At 31.3% G+C, this 23,341-nt stretch overlaps 3 protein-coding genes and 1 long non-coding RNA gene across 7 annotated transcripts in view; 3 read left to right on the top strand and 1 right to left on the bottom strand.

The window, feature by feature from the left end:
* Positions 1–36: 36 nt before the first annotated feature.
* On the top strand, positions 37–4,622 carry LOC145977405 (BBSome complex member BBS1-like). 2 transcript variants are annotated; one of them, XM_083109359.1, is made up of 7 exons: positions 37–128; positions 1,967–2,144; positions 2,470–2,679; positions 2,761–3,056; positions 3,165–3,414; positions 3,551–3,730; positions 3,835–4,622. In XM_083109359.1, exons 1-7 carry the CDS (start codon positions 109–111, stop codon positions 4,459–4,461), a joined length of 1,761 nt encoding a protein of 586 aa, XP_082965485.1. In that variant the 5' UTR covers positions 37–108; the 3' UTR covers positions 4,462–4,622. The 2 variants fall into 2 exon arrangements, with proteins under 2 accessions (XP_082965485.1, XP_082965487.1); XM_083109361.1 differs by lacking the exon at positions 37–128 and adding an exon at positions 1,380–1,746 and having other exon boundaries at positions 3,835–4,621.
* A 353-nt stretch (positions 4,623–4,975) lies between these two features.
* Positions 4,976–7,259, top strand: Uch-l5 (ubiquitin carboxy-terminal hydrolase L5). Its single transcript, XM_083109622.1, has 6 exons — positions 4,976–5,167; positions 5,419–5,482; positions 6,020–6,125; positions 6,282–6,469; positions 6,545–6,742; positions 6,853–7,259. Exons 1-6 carry the CDS (start codon positions 5,092–5,094, stop codon positions 7,154–7,156), a joined length of 936 nt encoding a protein of 311 aa, XP_082965748.1. The 5' UTR covers positions 4,976–5,091; the 3' UTR covers positions 7,157–7,259.
* LOC145977528 (transcription termination factor 1) lies at positions 6,574–9,582 on the bottom strand. 2 transcript variants are annotated; one of them, XM_083109621.1, is made up of 8 exons: positions 9,407–9,581; positions 9,050–9,313; positions 8,786–8,974; positions 8,498–8,688; positions 8,261–8,430; positions 7,885–8,137; positions 7,613–7,761; positions 6,574–7,532 (listed from the first exon to the last, which is right to left on the bottom strand). In XM_083109621.1, exons 1-8 carry the CDS (start codon positions 9,428–9,430, stop codon positions 7,378–7,380), a joined length of 1,395 nt encoding a protein of 464 aa, XP_082965747.1. In that variant the 5' UTR covers positions 9,431–9,581; the 3' UTR covers positions 6,574–7,377. The 2 variants fall into 2 exon arrangements, with proteins under 2 accessions (XP_082965747.1, XP_082965746.1); XM_083109620.1 differs by having other exon boundaries at positions 9,050–9,582.
* A 137-nt stretch (positions 9,583–9,719) lies between these two features.
* LOC145977532 (uncharacterized) overlaps positions 9,720–23,341 on the top strand; it is a 223,344-nt gene continuing 209,722 nt past the window's right edge. For both annotated transcript variants that reach the window (XR_014440539.1, XR_014440540.1), the window contains exons 1-2: positions 9,720–9,811; positions 11,523–11,641. This is a non-coding gene — a long non-coding RNA (uncharacterized LOC145977532). The remainder of the gene's footprint in view (positions 9,812–11,522; positions 11,642–23,341) is intronic.

The raw sequence follows: 23,341 nt of genomic DNA, 5'->3' as shown, positions 1-23,341 counted from the left end.
GACATCATATAATTAATGTGACTGTTGGCTGTGTTCAAATAGCTTTAAGGTCATCATTGAGATACATATGATCTATCATTCATCTACATATATGTACAATGCACATAAATGCATGTATATCAACACATGTATGTATATATACATATATACAATTTTATAATGTAAAGTTTCTCATATATATTATACAAATATAAAATAGTTATATTATATAGTTATATTATATAACTATAAAATTTTATAGTTATATAATGTAACTATAAAAGTAATATAACACATTATATGTGTATATGTATATGTATGTACATATACATTATTATTAATTAATTATGAAATTACATGTTAACTCAAACTAATAGGTATATTAACATCTCTTTTATATTATTCTATAAGTTTAGTTATATAATTTGTAAGAATGTCGTGTTATATAATGTATGTGGATATAAATCTAATGTGTGTCAAATAATATTGTATGGATTTGAATCTCAATGATAGTCGATTCTTTCATCAAATATATTTATGAACACTCAGTATTATACATCAGTATTATATAGTAATTAACAATACAAATATAAATATAAAGATATTACCTTCTATTTTAGATATTTATCAATTATTTGTCACATATAATTTATATCAGAATAGTAATAAAAGTATATATTTGTATGCATATATATTTTATACTTTTTTTTTAACACTTTTATTATATTATACAATTCGATGTAGCTTTTTTGATACAAAATGATAGAAATTATTTTTTCTTAAGAATCTTGGATATAAGTTACGCACAATTACATATTTCTAAGCTGTATAAAGTGATATATTATTAAAACAAAATTGTATCTGATATTAATATTGTATATATATTTTAAATGACAGATAACAGAATGCATTAAAAAAAGTGGAAATCACAGACGTCTATATATTAGACGTAATATATAGACGTCTGTGGTATAAATACATATGTTGTGTGTAATGGAATTTAAAATTAAATGTAATAAAATTGATTCTCTGTATCATATATGTTTATCAAATGTTCAATATATATATATGTGTGTGTGTGTGTGTGTGTGTGTGTGTGTGTGTGTGTGTGTGTGTGTATGTATGTTGAAGCAATGATTTTTTAATTCTATAATAGTATACTTGTTGAAACAATTTTTATGTATGTATATAACAGTAGTAGTATTCGATTTATTTATGTACATGTTTAATTTTCCCGCCTTTCTTGTGCTCATACATGTTAGAATGCGTTCAAAAATCTATTTGTTTCAGAATATTTGATTGACCAATCAAAAGAAGTAAAGATTTCTTGTTTCAGACACTTCAATGAATAGATTTTTGAACACAACTTTAAAGAAACAAATACGAAATTGTGCCGAACACATTGCTATGGCAACAAATATACAAAACATGTGGTGTTCTGTGATTATAGTTTCTAATATTTGTATCGTACATATCTGTATGTATACATCTGCTTTTGGTCATGGGACATGATAAAAAATATCAATTTAAAAATTTGTGAAATTGCAATTATAGAATTGACACATCATGTGAAAACATGTAAAGATAAAAGATCTTATTGTAATTCAATTGCAGATGTATTTTATGTGTATTGATATAGTATTACAGATACATGATATAAATGAAAAAGCTGAGATATGTAGAGATAAATTAGCTTTAAATAAGTTTACAATTTTTTTTATACTGAAAGAGTTTTAACAATTAGTAATCCCTCATGCACGGTTTAAGGTAAAGGACATTTTTTATTTTATTCGATTTTTTTTTTTTTAAATAAAGGACTATATATACAATAATATATTAAAATTTAATATTTTACAAATTTAAATATAAAATATTAAATCTAATATTAAAATTCTACTTATTTAATAATTGCATAATTAAGTTAAAAAATTCATATTATTGTTGCTTATTGTATATTTTTATTTGTAATATGTATATATATTTTTAGAGCAGACCACAAATCTCTTGGAGGACTCGGCACGAGTCGATGGTTGGAAGCACTTTGGGAACCAAGTGCTGGTTTATTTGCTTTACCAGGTGGGCTTGATATGTTGGATGTAAGTGGCGATGGAGATGCTAGACTCATCTGTGCTGATCTAGGACCAGTAGGAAATGACTTGACAAAGGTTACAACATATACATTATATATTTTATAACAAAGTTTATATATGTAAAGTTTATCTGTATATAAATAATTTACATATTTGAATATCGTAAAGATAAAAAATGAAAGAGTAAAAAAATAGCCATATTTTCTTACAAAAACAAAAAATTATGATAAATTACTTCATTTTCACATAATCTCTTAAATCTTGATAAGATGTAATTGAATAATATTAAATTATATATATAGTAAATATTTAAATTCTCTCTCTCTCTCTCTCTCTCGTTTTCTTCTTATTACTTATATTCTTTTATACTTTCTAATGTATTATTTATATATATTTCTAGATACGAGTATATAAAGGAGGTGATCAAATAACTGAACATAACATGATAGATCCACCTTGTGGTGTAGTTGGTTTTTATACAGAAAATGGAGAACTTCGCTCATCTGTAGTAGCTGTAGGAGCTGGAGCCAGTGTATATATTTTCAAAAACATGAGACCTTTTTTTAAGTACTGTCTGCCACATATTGATGCTCATCCAAAAGAACGAGAGGTATAGTATATAATAATATTGAGCCATTTCTTAATTTTATGCATGTTTTGTCATAAATAATATTTTAATAATTTGATATAGATTTGGCATAAATGCGGATTGGACGAGGAATTAAATGTGCTTACTCTCGCGGATGATTTGGAGCTATTGCTAAAGGAACTCGGGGCGTCATTTCTTTCACCTCGCACATTAAAATTTCTGTCTATGGATAATAATTTACAATTGAGCTTCGCGGAGCAATATAGAAGAGTTCCACTTGTCAAAGCCAACGCCCTAACAGCGATTGCAACCATCCGAAGAGATTCATGGAATGATCCTGCTAGTAGTTGTATAATATTAGGAACCGAAGTTGGTGAAATTCTCATTTTGGATCCTAGGTATTTTTCTTGTATAATTAAAGCAAAATGTGCGCGTTCGTAAAATAACATTTCATGAATATCATATATTTGTATTTCTATTATGGATATTGTTTAATTGCCACACAGAGCTTTTTCAGTTATGGATAAACATCAATTGGAATGGCCACCAGTAGCATTTGCCAGTTGTGGTTTATGGACTGGCGATGGTCGCATAATGATTATTGGAAGAGATGGAAAAATAGGAGTAATTAGGAGAGGAAGCCCTGTGAAACTTTGGGAAACGTTGCCAGCACCAGCAGTAGCTATTTCTGTTCTTACTTCTGAAGGTGCAGCAGTAGCTGTTATGGATGGTACTTTAATAGGATTTTCAAAAAAGGTATGTTTGAATACATATCTTCTCAGAGAGAAGTTTGTGCATTTTTGATTAATAATGACATGCACTATATAAAGAATACAATATGATGTTCAATGTGTGTGTTAGATTTTTTCGAATATATAAATTTCTCACATAGGGGATAAAATTATGGTACATTAGTATTCCTGGCATAATATTAGATTTAGTGAGCTTACCAGTACCACAAAGCGGATTATCTTTGTTAGCTGTAAGCACAGCAGGCTATGGAGTGCGTATTTATGATGGGAAACATCATGTAGATACAGTGAAGATTATGGAGCCTGTATCTGCCCTTAAGGTACTTTTTACATATATAAAATATATCTTATTAAAAGAAAATTAATGTGCTTGTGTGTTTTTGATATACAATATATGTATAAGTAAATTTCACTTTCAATATAGTATGGACGAATGGGACAAGAAGAACGAACAATAGCTATGATTACTGTTGGCGGCGGTTTATGTATGAAGATCCTAAAACGCACTGCTGATTTCAATGTAAATAATTCAGTGTCGAATTCATTATCATGCAATATATCGAAGTTCTCGATACCGAAGAAAACACGACTATTCGTCGATCAGACGATAAGGGAGAGAGCAGAGGCGAAGAAAATTCATAACACTTTTCAGCAAGGCTTTCTTCGTTTACGTTTAACAACCGCTAAACAAGCCTTCGAAAATTTAAATGAAAATCAAACAACAGGACCGAATCCTATCACATTGGAAGCAAATGTCCTTGGTTTGGGTCCCAATTACATAATTCGCATTCTAGTGACAAATATCTCTGAAGGTTTATCCTATACAGAATTATATATTCTGTGTAGACCAGAGGATACTGATGTGAATCCTCGTGTGATAGATTTGCCTTTGCTACCAAGTGCTGTACCCATATCTCTAACCGTTAGCGCAAACTTAAAAAGTCAAATATCGGGAAAAATTAAGATATTACTATGTAAGAAATCAAATCCAAAACCTTTAGGTGTAACGACTGTAATACTGCCAGCTGCTGAGGAAGATTTTGAAATCTAAGAAATACAATTATTTAAATTTTTTAAATAAAAATTGTCACTTTATATATTAGAATTTAACATTCTTTAAAATACAAAATTTGTCTTTGATGGTTTTGGCATTTGTTGCATGTCTGTGTGTATTGATCTATATATGATTAAAAACTTTCAAAATGTCAATAAAAAATAAAACTTATTTCTCTTCTATTTTTATTTCTAACTATTCTCTTCTATTTCTTATAGTACTGATTGTTATAGATTTCATAATTTTATTTTTTTTTTTAATCTCTGATTTTGTTGTAATTGAATTTTTATCAAGATTTTTCATTAATGATTCATTAGAGAGAAAAAGAGAGAGCGTTTTGTTTAACGCTATGAAAGTTTTGAAGCACTTCATTGATCAACCGGAACAAGGATTTTTTGCCCTTCTCCTATTTTACACGGTCAATCAAATGATTCGAAATTTTTATAATATCAATAAAATGCATCCTATAATTTATGAAACTAAATAATTAACCAAAAAATCGAAGAGAAAAAAAAAGAAATTGAGTTGCCACAGAGTGGCGCAGCGATCATTAAAAATTTTTTATATACTCGACACTCGACGTTTGTTTTATGTGCATGTGGTGTGTGACGTGACAGTTTATAAAATATGGCGGACTCTGCAGGAAATTGGTGTCTCATTGAGAGTGATCCTGGTGTTTTTACGGAATTGATTAAAGAATTCGGTAAATATATTTTCAATTATTTCAGATTATATTGTAATAAAATTGATCTAATCCATAGTAGATATTTTATGCATTATTTTTATGATAGTATAATTATAAATTGCGTTCGTCAAGGTTATACATTCGTGAATAGCAAATAATTATGATACTTTTTTTTTGTTAAATCTCGGAAAATCTTTTTATTTCATGAATATTACAAAATCGATTCACATTAGCATAAGCATGCGCATATACATATATAATCTTTTCAGGTGTTAAAGGAGCACAAGTGGAAGAATTGTGGAGTTTGGATGATGAGCAATTTGATGATTTGAAGTGAGTTTATTTTTTGCATAATAGAAAAATTTGTGATTTTTATTATATTATCTTAAAGGAGACAACTCCATATGTGTAAAAGATTAAACATCTTCAATATAACCAATATATTAATATATATAGTAACTATATTGATCTTTGTAACTATACTTTGCTTTTATTCTGCCGTCTTTTTATGGCAAGAGCATATATTTGTTTCAATATCTAAATGCAAAAAATGTGAAACATGTATAATAGATAGAAAAAAATAGTAACATATTAATAATTTTATATACATTTATATATAATATTAATAATTTTGAAGAAATACATATAATACAATACAATATATACAAATTACCATACATATATACATATCTATCAACGTTGTATGAATTACTTTTATATAGCATGATTTCTCGCTCTCTCTCTCCCTCTCATATATATATATATATATATATATATATATATATATATATATATGTACATATTTATTTATTTATTTTAAATATATTATACTTTTATAATATATTAAATATTATAAATAATTTCTGATAGGCCTATTCATGGTTTAATATTTTTATTCAAATGGGTACAAGATGATGAGTTATCAGGAAATATTGTACGCGATAATAGATTGGACAAAATATTTTTTGCAAAACAGGTATGTATATGATCATGATTTTGATTATTTGGTCAGATTTATATTGTGAGGTAAATTTATTTATTTATGTGGGTTGTTTGCTCACACATATACAACACACAATAGAAATTAGATTTATATAGATCTTACTTTTAAAATAATGTCTCTTGTGCTTAGGTAATAAACAATGCCTGTGCAACACAAGCAATATTGAGTGTTTTATTAAATTGTAAACATCCAGACATATCTTTAGGACCAAATTTAGAAGAATTTAAAAATTTCTGTCAAAGTTTTGATGCAAATATGCGTGGACTTGCTCTCAGTAATTCTGATGTCATAAGAGAAGTACATAATTCCTTTTCTAGGTATGTATTCTTTAGCTAACTGTTAAACAATTATTAATATCATAAATATGACTGTACTGTAAACTCAAATTGTAGACAAACCTTATTTGAATATGACTCAAAGCAGGCATCCAAAGACGATGATGTGTTTCATTTTGTGAGTTATGTTCCGATTGATGGTCACTTGTATGAATTAGATGGATTAAAAGAAGGTCCAATTGATTTATGTCCATGTCCAGTGGGAGAACAATGGGTACAAGCTGCAAAGCCTATAATTCAAAAACGGATAAATAAGTGAGTTATAAAATATAGATATATTTTAATAATTTTATTCATATAAGTGGATATATGTAAGTTATTTATCAAGTGTATAAATAAAAGTATGAATGTTATTATGAATATAGATATAATGAAGGCGAAATCCATTTCAATTTGATGGCTATAGTGACAGATAGAAAAACTTTATATGAAAGACAGAAAGCTAATGTCTGCGATCCTGCAGAACTAGAACGTTTGCAAGCACTAATTGAGGAAGAAATAAGAAAATCTAAAAGATATCAAATAGAGAATATTAGAAGGAAACATAATTATTTACCACTTATTATGGAACTTTTGAAGATTCTTGCTAAAGAAGGCAAGCTTGTACCTTTGTATCAAAAGGCAAAGGACAAAGCATTAGAAAAAGAATCGAAAAAAAATAAGGTGTAAATTTATCTAAAGAAAAAAAATTAAACTTTATGTGGTTACTGAAGAACATAATTCACTCTGTATCAATCCTTTTTTTTAAATAAATAATTATTTGCATAATGTTTTTATTTCTATTTTTATTTTCCAACAATTTAAAATACATTAGAGTAAAATTGAAGAGTATTAAAATATAATACACTGTAAGAGATTAGATTATTAATGTTACAATCAATATTATAATCCTAATCATCATTATCAGCTATAGTTACATTATTACTGTCTTTTTCATTTAATAAATAAATCTTTTTATTTTCATATACAATTCTAGGTAGGAACTTATCTGTTGAAGCCTCTTTAATTTCGGGGATTTTAGTATGATATAGATATTCTACAATATCTGTAAATATAAAAATTTTCATATAATATGACTTTATTCATAATTTTTAGAAATATGCTTTAAATATTATTTTATGTTACCGGCAAAGTTTTCCGTATTTTGCATATTACATTCTTGAACTAGGTAAAAAAAGGTTCTACAAAGAAATGTTGCAGTTGCTCCATCAAAATATCGTGCGACATTAGACCATATAATTTCACGAGTATTTGCTATTCCTTTTTCATACATACTGTGAAATAATGAATTATATATAATTATATAATATGTAACGATTCAATAATGTTTATTATATGTTGGAATCCATTTGTATACTTATAATGTGAATATCCAATAAATTTTATGTGATACTTACTATTCAATTAACTGTATCTTAATGTCATTTAAATAGATAGGACTTGAACTGAATAATTGCAGATGCAACTGATGTTGCCAAAATGTTTTTAAAACGTTTTCATGTATATTTAATCTCTCTTCCATCTTTTGCCACACTGGCTTCGGAATTATAGCACCTTTTAATTCCTTTATATCCTGACTTAATGTTACATTAAGTAAATTTTTTATAAACTTTTTGATTAATGGCAATGTCCATTTAATATTTGGTAATGCTGTAATTAAAATAGATAAATTTAGTAATATACAGATGTGAACCTTTTAAACATCTAGAGAAAAAGAGAGAGAGAGAATTATAAATATATATATTCAATGATATAATATCACAAAATACCTACATTCTACTTCTGAATCATTTTCAATCTTTTTGAGATATCGATATCGTTTAAAAATTGACCGACTTGTTCGTTTTAGTAACTTTGCCAATTCAACATATTTAGTGTCACGCTGATCGAGATATTTATTCCGTATATACATTAAAATTTTTTTGTCTTCTTTTGAAGAATACCTGAAACAAAAAAATTATTGTAGAATATATGTGAAAATTCAAATGCAATTTAAAATCTGTATCGTACCGAACATGAGTAATTTTTTTACAATATAATATTTTGAATCTGGAATATACACTGTATAAAGTCCGCCAAGGTAATCCATTTGCCAAAAATTGTACAAATTTTTGTCTTTCTTCCACGTTATGTATATAATATTTTCCATTATGTCTCCAATTAAGAAATGGTTTAACGATATTTTTGTCCCAATCATGAAGCTATATATTATATAATATAAAAGATATTATAACATATTAATACATTAGATTATATTACATGCTATATATAGTACATCTAAAACAGATAACTATATACCTGGCAAAATGTTTCCCAGTTTTTTCTGATAATTTTATCTTCCATAGGTGAATATAATCCCTTTCGAAGTGGTCCATGTCTCTCAAATAATTTTTTCTGTTTCTTCGTTGGTGCATGCGATCCAGTAAGCTCTATTTTATGTTGCGGAGGCACTTTATGCGTTAGTTTTATAGATAGTTCTTGCAATTTCTGTATATTCAAAACAAAATTTCAATTAATATGGTAAAATAAATCATAAGTAATATTTAAAATATATCAACTAACCTTTACAAAAGGTAATGGCAATTTTTCCCAATTTTGTATATTTTCCAATTCTTTTAAAAGATGTTTCTCTTTTTCATTCAACTTATGTTTTTGTTTCTCAAAAGGATTATTAACATTACTAATTTGTTTATCAGCACAAACTGGTTTTTCTGGTTCTACTGATTTTGAATCCATGAGTGATGTATCATTTTCTTCCAAATCGCTAATAAAAAGAGGATCTGTAGCTGGATCTTTATTTACATTTACTAGGCTATCGTCAATCCCCTGTACAATATTAGTATCCATTAAAGACAAACTATCTGATGATATTTTAGTGTCCTCAAAATATACTGTAGAATCATGTAATAAATTATTGACCTCAAATTCGTTAAAATTTTCCATACTGTTTAATTCTGATTTAAATATGTCATCCTCACTACTAACTATTAGCAGAAAGTGCACTGGCCACGCTACGCATGTACATACATAAGTAAATAGCGAGATTGTGTGTGGTGTGTATGTGACAGATTTTTAGGGCTTGGTGTCTCGCTCATAGGCATCTACGCGCATGCGCACATCTTGAACAGCGCAGCAGATCTAAAAAGACGAAGGCTGCGTTCGTTTTGACGCTTTCAGTGCTGAAAGCATCGTTCTATCTTTGTTTGATATTCAATGTGCAATAAAAACAAAATGATGCTCACAGCGCGTGAGCGTGCAAAGCGAACACAGCCGAAGTGAGACAGCTAGCCCTGTTCTCTCTCGGCTCGCGACAAGCAACGACAGGTTAGTCAGTACACATTATTGTTAAAATATCGGTCTTATTATAATTTAAATAGTGCGATTCGAACGAAAAATAATATAAGACACTTTGTTATTGAATTTAAAATATATTCGCGACAAGTATCGCAAAATAATTTGCTATAAACAATATCGGTCGACTTTTCGACGATTAAATATAATTTGAATTGAAAATGCGCAATGAAATAATCGAATCGCAAGAGTGAGTAACGGAAGAAAGAGATCCATAATATATTAATTGTTTATTAAATAATTATAATCTTAAAACTATTTAATAAATATAATTATCTATAATTCAAATTATTTGTATAACTTGATATTTCGCGCGCATGCGCGTGTGTTTATGTGCGTCATAGGACGCAAAATATTTCAACAACGAACTTCACACATGTTTGACCTTGGTAGCGTATAGTATTCTATTGTTTCCATATTTCGACTTTGTTATTATTACGTGTATCGTAGGACGCAAAATACTTCAATAACATAATGTTCAGCTTTGGTAAGATACAGTATTCTATTGTTTTCATATTTCGACTTTGTAATTATACATTTGTACAGCGATATCGAACGTCAAACGGTAAACTAGTGATACGAAACGCTTCGTATATTGTTGAATTATTGTAATTTGTTGAATTCTTTTCATAAACGCGATTGTGATAAATATCGAAATATAGCATATTAATTGTTTATTAAATAATTATAATATTAAAACTATTTAATAAATATAATTATGATCTATAACTCAAAATATTTTTATAACTTAATATTCCGCGCGCACGCGCGTGTGTATATGTGTGTCATAGGACGCAAGATATTTCAACAACGAATCTTCAACAACATAATGTTTGATCTTGGTGGGATATAGTATTCTATTGCTTTCATATTTCGACTTTGTCATTCTTATACATTTGCACAGCGATATCGAGCGGTAAACTGGTACGAAACGCTTCGTATTGAATTCTTTTCCTAAACGCGATTGTGATAAATATCGAAATATAATTATAATAATTCGCTATATTATTATGATTAACAATTAATTAACTTTTAATAAACCTTTAATAAATAGCTAGTTTTTTAAAATCAATTACTTTGGATACTTTATAGAACAGATTCGTAAAAATATTAATTGATTATATATATATATTGCTCCTTATTATTGTACCTAGTTTACGGTTGGTGTTTGTAAAAATTAATAAAAAAGACTGTAATATTTGCTATTTTTTAAAAAAGAAAATTCTTCCTAAATCCTTCATTTAATAATCAAGACATATGAAAAACATTATGCACATTATTTTTAGAATCATTGGACACCAGTAGAGCAACTCTGTGATAATTTATTATTTGTATATTAGTTTATTTATTAATTGTGTACACCCAATTAAAATTAAGAAATTAATCGTATTATTTAATTTTTTTATTTACATGATTTAAATAAGAGAAAATTAGAAAGAGAGTTATAATTTTTATAAAAGTTTCTATTTCCATAGCTTTTAATAGCGTTATTAGAAAATTATTAACAGAGTTCTTTTTTCAAAATTTATAAAATTGTTTCATAAATCTGCTTATTATTATACGCATTATCTACTTATTAATATACAATTCAATGCGTAAAATAATAATTTTTTTTGAAATGTTAATTGTTTTGAGGTTGACTGTAATTAATTGTTTTAAAGTTGATATAACTTCTATGTTATAGATCAACGTAGCTGATGATCCTGATAACGCGAGAGAAAGCCTGTCCAAAAAGGAGGTCCTAAAAGGAGGTCTAGGAGAGAAGATGTAGGAGAGACATCTTGCACCGAAACAGCTCTAAGGGTGAGTGTTTATTATTGTTTATTTATTATTGTCTTTATTGTTATAAATCGCATACGCGCATTAATTCGATTTTATTGTTTAAATGAATAATAAACTTATATAAATCATAGACACATGTAATGAGAAATTTGCGAGATACTTCATCTCGTAGTCTGGAAAATATCGCTGCTCAGTAGTATTGTTCTCGATAGACAGGTTTGAATTTTGAATTTGAGAATTTAGACGAAATTTTGACTACGAATAATAACGGTACTAAAAAATAATAAAATAAATGTTTCGAAATAATATATTGAAAAAGTAAATTACAAAGAATATTATGACGTGGTAGTATTGAATAGAAAAATGCATAACTTTGCAACTGCATAAAATACTTGCATAATGACGCTAGATATGATAACAATATTTTTCAATCTATCCTCTCATTAAATGATCGCGCGGATTATTAAATAAAAGACCGTCCGAAATTAAAATCAGTATCGCGATTGTTTTTTCATCATTGAATATGTCTAGATGGAAATTATATTTGTCGAATTTCGCGTAAAATCGTGCATTTTATGCAATATAATTTCGTGATATCAGTTGCAATTTTGAGCTTAATTATAATCAGATCAAATTCAGTACATATATTTCAGTATCTTCAGTCATATCATCCGATTTATCTTTGAAAGAGAATGAAACCTTGAAAAGAGAATTAGACAAGATTTGCAAAACAATTACAATAATATGCTGATTCAAGGATTAGTAGATATTACGATACTATCACGTTAATAATGAAGTAATGATAGGGAATAAGGTCATTTTGAGAGGCTCTCGTAACGCGCGCATGGGCTTCATTGAATTAAGTTGATAAGAATTGCCCTTATAAAGGAGCGTGTTAAGATACGCGCGCGCTCGCTCTCGACCTTATCCTTTAATTATAAAAAAAATGTCATTAGAAAAATGCGCGGGTTGCGCAAATTACGAGCGACTGCGATCACCTCCGATGTGCATTATCTTCGGATTTGCATATCGCGTGCGTATACGCTTGTACGTGGAAAGGGACGCGTGAATACAGGCGCCGCCGGGATGTTTGTATAAAGAATTACAGAGTAGAACGATTTCTTTTGTACTACGCGCTCTCTAATTGCTGGTGCTGAAAATTATTCTTTCCGCACGCGTTCTTGAAATTGCTGGCGGCGGCCGGCAGTTTGATACAGCGAGGCGGTGTGTAACACATTTGATAATGGAAGTGTACATAATATCTTAGCAAAGAGAGTGTCCCTTTGAACGCACTTTCTGAAATAACAAATTTTCCGATAAATCTGTGATTATTTTTTTGAAAAATTAAAAATTAAAAAATTAGAAAATTTTTATTTGGAGTAATAAATCTTGCCAATTAAATTTTAAAAAATATGATTTAAAAAGAAGTTCATTTTTAATTGAATTAAACTTGAAGAAAGAAAAGATATACTTTAATAGATATATTTAATAAAAATTTTAAAAAATATTTTTTTTACTCTAATCTAATATAATGTTCATATATTTGGTATATTTTCTATATATAAATTTTAGACTTTAGATTTAAAAATTTAATTATAGAAAATAATCTATTTTTGATGTATTTAATAAAATTTTAAAAAATATTATTTTTATTATTAAGAAAATATTATTTTTATAATATTAATATAACAGTAATTTGATACATAATGATTGATTATATATATAATTTTTATATATAAATTTGAAAATATATATTACTTTAGATTGTCGCAAAGCAAAATAGTGCTTTTCCTATAAATTTGCAGACTATATAATGTTATCTTTTTTTTATTTTCTCACGTAAATTTATTTTCCGTTCGAACGAGCGAGATTACTCGAACTTATAGTACGTTTGCTGCATTTCTTCGTTGCTTGCCGGATTGCCTGATAGCTCCCCGTTCTACTTTCGGCAACTTCCATGAAAGTTCGTTGCCCGTTTCGATCGTTATTTATTCAAGTTTTGTTTGCGCTCTGTCTGAGACGTATTTGTATCCCGTGCGAGTAACGATGGAGAGACTCGCAGGAATATAGAAGACAAAGAAAAAAGCAGTTTATATAAGATATTTCAGCATTAGATTTATAATTACTATAATTTTTTAAATAGACGTTATTATAAGAATAAAAAAATTATTTCGTATAGAAAAAAATAAATATAATTGCTATCTATGGTAAAAAAATTTTCATGTGTTAAATGTACATTAAAAATGTAAATTCAAAAATGTATTTTATGTAATGTCAGGTGCACACAAGGATAATAATATATGTCAGACATAATTTTTTAAACATTTACATGCACAACACAATTTCATTAGATTCTCCGCTAATTATCAATTGACAAATACAAAGCCATTGTCTAATCTCCTCCTTGGTCTCTCGTCCTCCCTCGAATGAACTGCGAGAGGACACACTCCGAGGCCCTCTTGACGGTCGATCGATCCGCTCTAGTCCAAGCACTTCAAATAGTGCGATCGTGGTATGCGTTCAGGAATGGCAATAACGTTGATAGGATAGTAATATGATTATCACCTGTGCAAGGGCCGATAGTGGTGCTACACGTATAATTAGAGACAGGATTGAAGGGGCGGAATGAGAGACGACGATGGGGCGGGAAGGGGGAGGGTGGAGAATGGGACAAGGGTACGCGCAAGTATAATGTCATGCAAATACAGCTCATCACTTGGTCCACCAGGAATGGAGTGCATTAATCCGCTAATGCACATGGGTCCCGTAAAATTAGATTCGGCCAGATTTAGTTGGAAATGCGATATTTCAGTGCCGACCGAATTCTCTCAACAACGTAACGAGACTGCCGGAAAGCGTAACGCGCAGTAGCGTAACGCGGTGCTTCTCTTGTAATGCGACGTGGCGTGAAACGTTGTTACTTGTCAGCCGAATTAATGGAGATATATCGCATCCTCGATCGCGATGGCGCACGGCGTTGCTCTTAAATCCGCTTGCTTCGTTCCGTGAGCGCTAAATAAAAAATGTTCGCGGATCGATGCCGTTAACATCGCGCTAACTGTTTGCTATGTCACATATTAACATTTATGCGAGTTAGCAATTATTATCGCAATTCTAAAATGCATGATTATATTATTGATACCCCTAAATATCTCGCCCCGAATTTCCGAGCTTAGCAAAATTTCTCGCAAACGAGTTTCTTGTCGTTCTAACAGATGGCTGTAGGATGATGCATTTTACCCTCGTTGAATTTAAATAATAATATCTCGTTAATTATTTTGTTAGAATGAAAATAAAATAATATTCCTTAAATATTCCTTCTTATAGATTATTATTTTATGATAATTATTAATATTAATTTATTCGAAACTATACGCGAGGAGTAACAAAAATATTTAATAAAAATATTGATATTAGAATTCATAGAATTCGTAGAAATATTCGTAGAATTATAGCCATGTCGTTAAATTGAAAATAAATTTATTTGAATAATTTTATAAAGATAGAGATTTTTTGCGGAATTGCTGGTCGGTAAAGATCCTTTTGTGACTTTTGCGGAAACATTCCCGTTTCCTTTAACGCTTTATTTATAGACGGTCACATCGATTCCCGCTGTTTTTAACACGCTGTTTCTTGGCAATTTCATTTTCCATCAACTATAGAACCGCACATCTCGGATGTTTCTCTCTTGTTGTGTCTAGAACCCACCTGGTTTTCTCCCCCCCCCGACGTTACCACCCACAAACTGGCACACCCTCTCCCCCTTCTTCGTGCGGCTCCTCGTTCGACCGTAGGATTATTCGCGTCCAATTAAATTTAACGAATTTCCGCGGGTGCGAACGGCTTTATTGGTTTCATTAATTACGCATGAACCATTCTCTACGGCAGCGAGGTTCCTCTAAAATGCGCGTTCAGTCGATGCAGGTTGCAATCGTCATTATTGTTTCTAGCACGCATAACTATTTTGTGCCACTATGCGGCAATTTGATATTTGATAACGCGAACCATCTGATAAAAAAAGATTTTATTTGTAGAATTGTTCATTGATTAAATTTGTGATTTGTTAACTGACACTCTAATACTTTTTGACAAGAAGTTGTTAAGATTGCGAAGTTGATAGCGAATGATAAGTTTTAAATTTGCGCAATATTTTTAATTAATATATATATGTAAAAAATTTATTTTAATAATTAGTCGAATATAATTTACAAATATTAGCTTCAATCATAAAGGGAACGTTTCTATATTATTTCGCTGAACTTCGTTCGCGGTATATATCATAATGAAGTAATTCGTACACTCATATGCACCCTCACGCACAATCGCAAACGATTTACCTTATTATGACATCTGCATACATTCTATAAATATTAAACCGAAATAGGGATGTGCGGAGGGCGATTGAAGCTTGTTGGAGAGTGAATATGCCCTGCGGGACGTACGAGCGTGGGAGGAATCCGACGTGCCGCTATTCCGGATTTAGTAATTAAATATTTTCCGGCTCGATTCGACGGGATACCGTCGATTTACTACTTTGACGGAATATCGACGCGACGCGGCTGCTCGCGATTGGGCGAAAAGTGTTTGATTCGCAATCACGGCGGCCAAGATTTGTTTGAAAAAGCTCATAAAATCAGAATAACTGACTATAAAATAGGCATAAAGAAAGAATAAAGTCAGTCGCATTTAAAAAAATAACGTAACATTTTTTTACATTTCTTTTTGTTTCTTGTTCTCGTTCAAGCCTACAAAATATTTTTTGAGTATAACGAAAAAGTTCGATTTGTGTTTCTTCTACAATATATAAATATATTGATTAAATTTTTAATTATTATTCATATATTGAGATATTTTTTTTCGGGTTTAACAGTAAAATAAATTAATTTTGCTATTTTCTTTTGATATATTTTCTTATATTCGACACATCGGATTAAAATATGAGACAATCTTTTTATAGATAAAATATGATTAAAGTATATGACATATATTTGAAAATTGTACGCTGAAAGGCGAGATGTATTGTATGATAGAAAAAAGACAGAGTGATAAGAGATAGAATACTGTTCCTCGAGTGATAAGAGATAGAATACTGATTTCCTCGAGTGATAAGAGATAGAATATTGTTAAGATTATAAGACGAGCGGTAAACATGCAAGATCCCAATATTCCCAGTACTCGACACGAATATGCTAATGATCTCGTGGCGGGTTAGTTATGCTAATTTCTTTATGATTCATCAGGACAAACATATGCTGTCTTGCATTTTATTCTGACCACCTGCGAAGGGTTAATTGTGTCGATGAATTATTAATTTACGAACCCGCATGGTGTATCTATGCTTTAATGATGTCTACGCGTCTTTCAAACGTGATCAAACTTTTATATAATATTTGCATTAATTTGCGCATATTTGTTGTTATGTACTTTTACTATATAAATCGACAATTATTTTTGAGTAAAACTAAATATATTGTCGCTCGTTGTTCTGACTCGTTACAGTTTTACAGCTAACAGCTTTATACCTAAAATCTCTTTTTAATGACTTGTATTTGCGACAAAAATAAAAATAAAATCTATAATTTTATGTGTTCTATAATCTATAATATTATAAAATATTTAATTATATTTTATATACGTTAATTAATAATCTCTCAATGCATTCATATATATATAAAATATTATACATATTTAGATATATGTAATAATGTTAATTAACAAACGCATAACTCAAATACAAGTACAATAATAATAAACAATAATACAAATAACAATAGATGTCGGTAGATGTATGAATGCATATGCGTCGATGAATGCAGGTCGAGTAAAGCGGATGTACGGAAGCGAATACGTATCAGTTGTGTCGCGTCAATCTTCGGAGAAAGCGAGCTTTCCAGCCCCGGGGGATGGAACGAGCGCCCTTATTCCTCTCTTCCGCGAGAATGCTAATTAACAATTGCCAATTTGTAGGCGGCGCGCGACGAAATCGTAAAACGGTACGTTACCACGGCGTAACAAGGCGTGAAGGGTGAATTAGACGATGACGTCACGGGTTACCGAAAACGCGTTTTGCCGACGAACGTCGCCGCGCGATCAGTAGCTATCAACAACGATACATGAAAAGCGGAAAACGAAGAGAGAGAGAGAGAGGCAGCAGATCTCCCTGAAGGCTCGTAAACTGGCGCAATGGCTCTGAGAAGAGGGGTTCCGTCGGGGCCAAAAAGCGGACGGAGGTCGTCAATGTTGATGATGCGTGGATCACGATGTACTGACGGCTCCATCATAGCTCGCGCCGCAGTCTCTGCGTACCTCTCCCCCTTCTCTCCCTCTCTCTCTCTTTCTTTCTCTCTTTCTCCCTTCTGCTCTTTTCCATTTTCTATGGGGAAATATACCATCTCCGTGTAGTCTATTCCATTTGCTTTATTGAAATAACGTCGAGGGCCCAACCGCTTCCGTCGGCACGTCCCGATGCGGCGACTATCGTGCGAAGGCCGAATTTTATCGCGACGATATTCGAAGATTTACTTTTGACGCGAGCATCCAAGGTTAGAGAATCTTATAAACATATAAATTGCTTTTGAACGTTTAGGATATATAACTTTCATGTATATATATTTACACACATATATACACATAATCAGTTGTAGTTTCCTTCAACTATGGATTCTTTGGCTATTTTCAAATTTTATTTTATAGAAATATTGAGATTTTAATAGAGTTATGTGCGATTAAAATTGAAGACCTTTTCTTCGTGTAAATCACATATGTGCATAAAATTTTAATTTATCTTTTAAGATTATATTTAATATTGAAAATTAAAAAGTTATAGAAAAATGGCAGGTTATATTAAAATCTCAACAAGGAAAAATTAATCCAAAATCAATCAAAGAATCTGCAATTAGAAAGAATTACATTTGCATTTCCATATATATATTTTCCTTGTTATTCTTATTGCTAGAATTTAATATAATATATATATTAATATAATATATTAATCTTTATATTAATTCACGTTTAATAACAATAATTTCTTGTAATTTGTACAACATAATTATAAAACAAATTTAATTTAAAAAAACATCATAAATGTTTGATTCCTTACTGCATCTCTTTATACTTAATTTGACAGTGAAATATTTTCTATGTTATTCTTGAGATAATAATTTATAAAATAAAGAACGATACTTTTCTAGACATTTGCGGAAGAAACAAATGACACGTGTTGGTTAGATGAAACTCGTGCTGACTATAAAATAGACTGTGCAACTATTACCATATGTTACTTTCTGTTTAGCATATTCTTAGTAGAACGATGACGAGGACGGGTTTTGCTGCATTCCGATTAAGTCCGATGTAATTATAATGAACCTTGAGTTCAACGGTTATCGCGCTCTTTCTTTTTCATATTATAAGGAATAGGCTATTGTTATACGCGCTATCATATTTTCAGAAGTAACGATACCAGAAATTGATATCATCTTTTTTGCAAAATTATTATGGTTGTGATCTACACTAGCTTTTGCATTACAAGAAATGTATAAAGATTGCATTTAATATAAAACTGAAATCTTATAAAACTGGAATAATAATTTACAAAAATAAAGTTATATGGAGTATATTAAAAATAATCATATCAGTTTATCATATAATAGAGAAATTTAGTATCTTATGTGTACGTTAAAATTGATAACATTTTTAAACAAGCATTTATACATTGTAAGCATTATTAACAGTACCAGTGATATGAATTTCTTTGTAACATTTTGGAAAAAAATTTTTTGCAAGAGACGAAAACCGATCGACAATCAATCTGATCGATTATGTATAGGATAACACGAAGGGACTGTCGCCGAATAGTCTTTCTCGCCCTCGTCGTATCCGAGTGTCGTCACATATTGACGCCTCCACTTTATTCAATTGCTCATCCGACACAAGGTCCTAACAACACTTTGGCTTGGCGATCAAACATGTTTTTTCGCTTTTGCTCATTTCCGGGCCGAATGCCTGGCATCCTGCGCGGTTCCGGATCGGCAAGAGCGCGATGTCTCGTCTACACGACGACGACAACGGGCTATTTAGTTCTCGATCACCCTCGGGGACGAAAACGTTCGAAAAAAGCAGAGTAATGGACAAGAAAGAGAGAAAGAAAAAAATTGATCCCCGAAGGGAGGGTCCGCGCTAGCGTGGAGCGGTAATTTTTTCCTCATCAGGCAATACTCTGGAAATTTCATTGGTAATTAAAAGTCACCGGCCTGTGTGATTGGAATTAATGGTCAAATGGTCAATCTGCCCGAAGGGAAAAAAAAAAAACTCAGCTGTAAAATCACCTCTGCGTTCCGATGCGATTTGTACTTGATGGCACATGGCAACGTACGTGTGAGTTTCGCGACACTTCGGGTTGTTTTATTATTTCAAGCCCTTCGCGTTTTTAGCGATTTATAAAAAGCCGGGAATTTGTGTCAATATTCCATAGAGTGACTCGCTATTAGCTGCACCGGGATATTGTTTGCATCAGTCAGTGCAATCCTTTTTGCGGTCGATATTTGTCCGCTGTTATTTCATTATTTTGTCACTGTGCAGATTGAAATCTTTTATATAGACAGTTATTAAACTACAATGTTCAGATCAATTTGTAATATAAAATTACAACTAAAAACTACAAGAGATCCATATTTGAGCTTTAAATTAAAAGTCTCAATATTATAAAAATCTAAAATTAATTCTTTAAACAAATATTTTTTTTTTTTCATTTATGTATTATAATAAAAAATGCGGGTTTTCGAGAAAAAAAAACTACTGATATACTCTGATTATCATAAAGCTCCGTCGTTGGCAACGATGAAAAGCTTTCGATGCGCCTATCTGTCTACACGAGGACTTCGGTGCACGGGATGGAATTCTTTCGCAACGCTTCTCTCCAACCCCTTGACATTTTCTCGCGGTAGCTAGCATGATGGTTGAACGAAGGGTCGCTCCGGCATCTATCTGTCATTACGGGAGATTTGTACTCGTCCAAACTGAAGCGCGACCTTCTGGGCCGCGTTACGGTTATGGAGCTCTCTATTTTTCTCTCTCTTTCTCTCTTTTTCTTTGTATACGTCTTTATCCCTCGTTTTTCGGGTCCGAGCCGAACCGAGGGTGGCGTAATCGTCGGCGGGCGTATATAACAATCCCGAAGGCATAACCCGATGGTAGGTACGGAGGCATAAACGCTGCGAGGCGAGGCCCGGAAATGGTGAAAGTAAAGTAGAGACGATATCGAGGAAACTGGGAAGAAGCGCGATCGTGGTGGTCGTAAGTGCCGCTCGGTGAACGCTCGAGACCATATGGAATTGTTTATGAACCATGGAGCTTTATTCTCCTCCACCCTCTCCTCCCTGATGCTTTCGACCGCTCCATATTCGTCGCTTTTCCGGAATTCCATTGATGCATGACGGACGACTTAACTGGGAGGAGAGGAAATTTCACATTAAATGAAAGATTTTCCAAGAACATGGGTATTATGTCTATTTACGATAAATGTCAATGGCATTATTTATATAGAATGTCATAATTCAATTTATTGTTGCAAATTTCCAAAATCGCGGTTGTAAAAGATTTAATTATAAAAGGAGATTAAAAAGCTTTCGATATTAAAATTAAAATATATAAATATTAAAAAAGACAATATATACATAAAAAGAAGTTAATTTCAAAATTAAATTTATTTTAAGGGAAATTTAATTTAATATTAAATATCGTCATGAAGAGATTTAGTTTTAGTTGTTTAAAATGATATTAAAAATCAATATACCTTTTCATGTGTAATAAAGAGTTATTCATATTTACGTAAAGGCACGGAACGCCACGTGAGTCATCTCGAATCTCATTATCATAATTTCAAATACGAAATTTTCAACCATATCGGAAAATGTGCAACAGTAGCACGATTTGACAGAGATCTTTGACGGTGTGGAACTTAGTTATAATTTATGAGGGTTTATAACGACTTTTGAAAGATGGGAGGCGGCACGATAACGAGGTCACTCGACATAATTATATTTGGAAGGGATTTTCTTCTTCGGTTGGGGAACGGGATGCCCGAAGACGAGGAAAAGTGAGTAACTCACTTTTCTCGTCGGGATAAAGTGAGTTCGACTTCGAGAGGGAATATGCGCGTAATATTGATGGACAGTGACTCCGCTGTTATCGGTCCAACAGGGTAGTTTATCATCCCTGAACGCGAACGCATTACGCCTCGATTAATCTTCGATATTTATATTAGATCTTCATTAAATTAAATATTCTATCGACGCGAAAAGGGGGATTGTGTATACGAGAGTGCCACTCGATGTTGCTCTCTTTCGGCAAAGTTCATCCTGATGCGAGGAAAAAGGGCTCTTCATTATCGAACCTGCCATATTTTTCTAAACTTAGATTTATGTCGTATCTTTACATTTTCCTGTGACATGTTTTTCCTTTGAAGAATATTTTATAAAGTCCCTTATATATTCGCGAAAAATATATTATTCCGTAGCGACACAAAAAACTTTTATAACAAGATCAAGTACATTATAAGTGAATAAAGGAAAATCTTTATATTATTATAAAATAGCTTAAATTATTAAAGCAATATTTGAAAGTAATAGATTTGCAACAATTAGTCACAATTTTATAACGGCCGTTTTGAAGGATTTATTTTTCTCTGTAATTATATTCATTATTATGTCATATTTAATTTAATCTTTCACACACATACACATATATCGTTGCATACATTTCTTAATATATTTTTGTCCACACACGCGATATCGATTTCTTCTCCCAACGGAAATTTCAAGTATGCCATTTCGGAGCACTATATACGATAAAATCTGCCGGAACGAAGAAAACGGCGGCCACCTTCTCGCAGCACTCGTACGAAACTTTATTCCGTCGATTCGCCGGGACGAAGAGTGAGACGCGATAAGCGTTATCAATAAAGTGCACATACGCGAAAGTTGGACTCCCGCGAGACGCGAGAGCGTCCCAATTTCCGCGGCGGCGACGCCGTGCTTTTTCGAAAAATGCTTCCCGGATTCTGGAAGCCGAATGTGTATCCCATTGATATGCAAACTAAGTTCTGGATCGTAAAGTTGGCGTAATATCGCGAGGTCTTTGCGTCCCCGTCTCCTTGTCCCTTCTCGTTTTCCGTTCAACGTCTACCGGGTGATCGTTCAGTGCGATTTTATCCTGTATTATCCTAAACGATATGCCAGTTTAAACTTTAATTCGGCCATAATCACGGCGTAAAGGCAAAATACAAATGCGCTCCTCGAGGCGATTATTCGTCGCGCCGGAAAACCGATATACCGCCTTTGGGGGCTGAAAAAAGAGAGCGTGTGCTTTATAGTGTGTGCTTCTCGCGAATAGTTAACGAGAGTGATACTTAAAGTCAACCCTCGTGTACGTACTAAATAATCCCATCTATGATCTAGAATCTAAAAGAACAAGCGCTAACCACAGTCATTTGATTCTAATCGTACATTAAATTGTTGGCAATCTTTTATTTTGAACAAATAATATCTTAATCATTTAAGCATTTATACTAGCACTAAATAAAACAATAGAATTAATTTTTTAAAACTAACACAATCACGAGAAATTTTTGAATCAATCACAGAGGTAAAATTATACATTAGACAAAAATATTCTCTATTTTTTTATATTTAAATATTTTTGTGTGTAAGAAGAAAAGAAGAGAAA

The sequence above is a fragment of the Camponotus vicinus genome, unplaced genomic scaffold, assembly GCF_025532165.1.
Source record: "Camponotus vicinus isolate PSW18456_S1 unplaced genomic scaffold, iyCamVici1.0 SCAF_9, whole genome shotgun sequence".
NCBI lineage: Eukaryota > Metazoa > Arthropoda > Insecta > Hymenoptera > Formicidae > Camponotus > Camponotus vicinus.
Note: the sequence above shows the minus strand (reverse complement) of the source record. Positions and strands in the feature narration are given on the sequence as shown.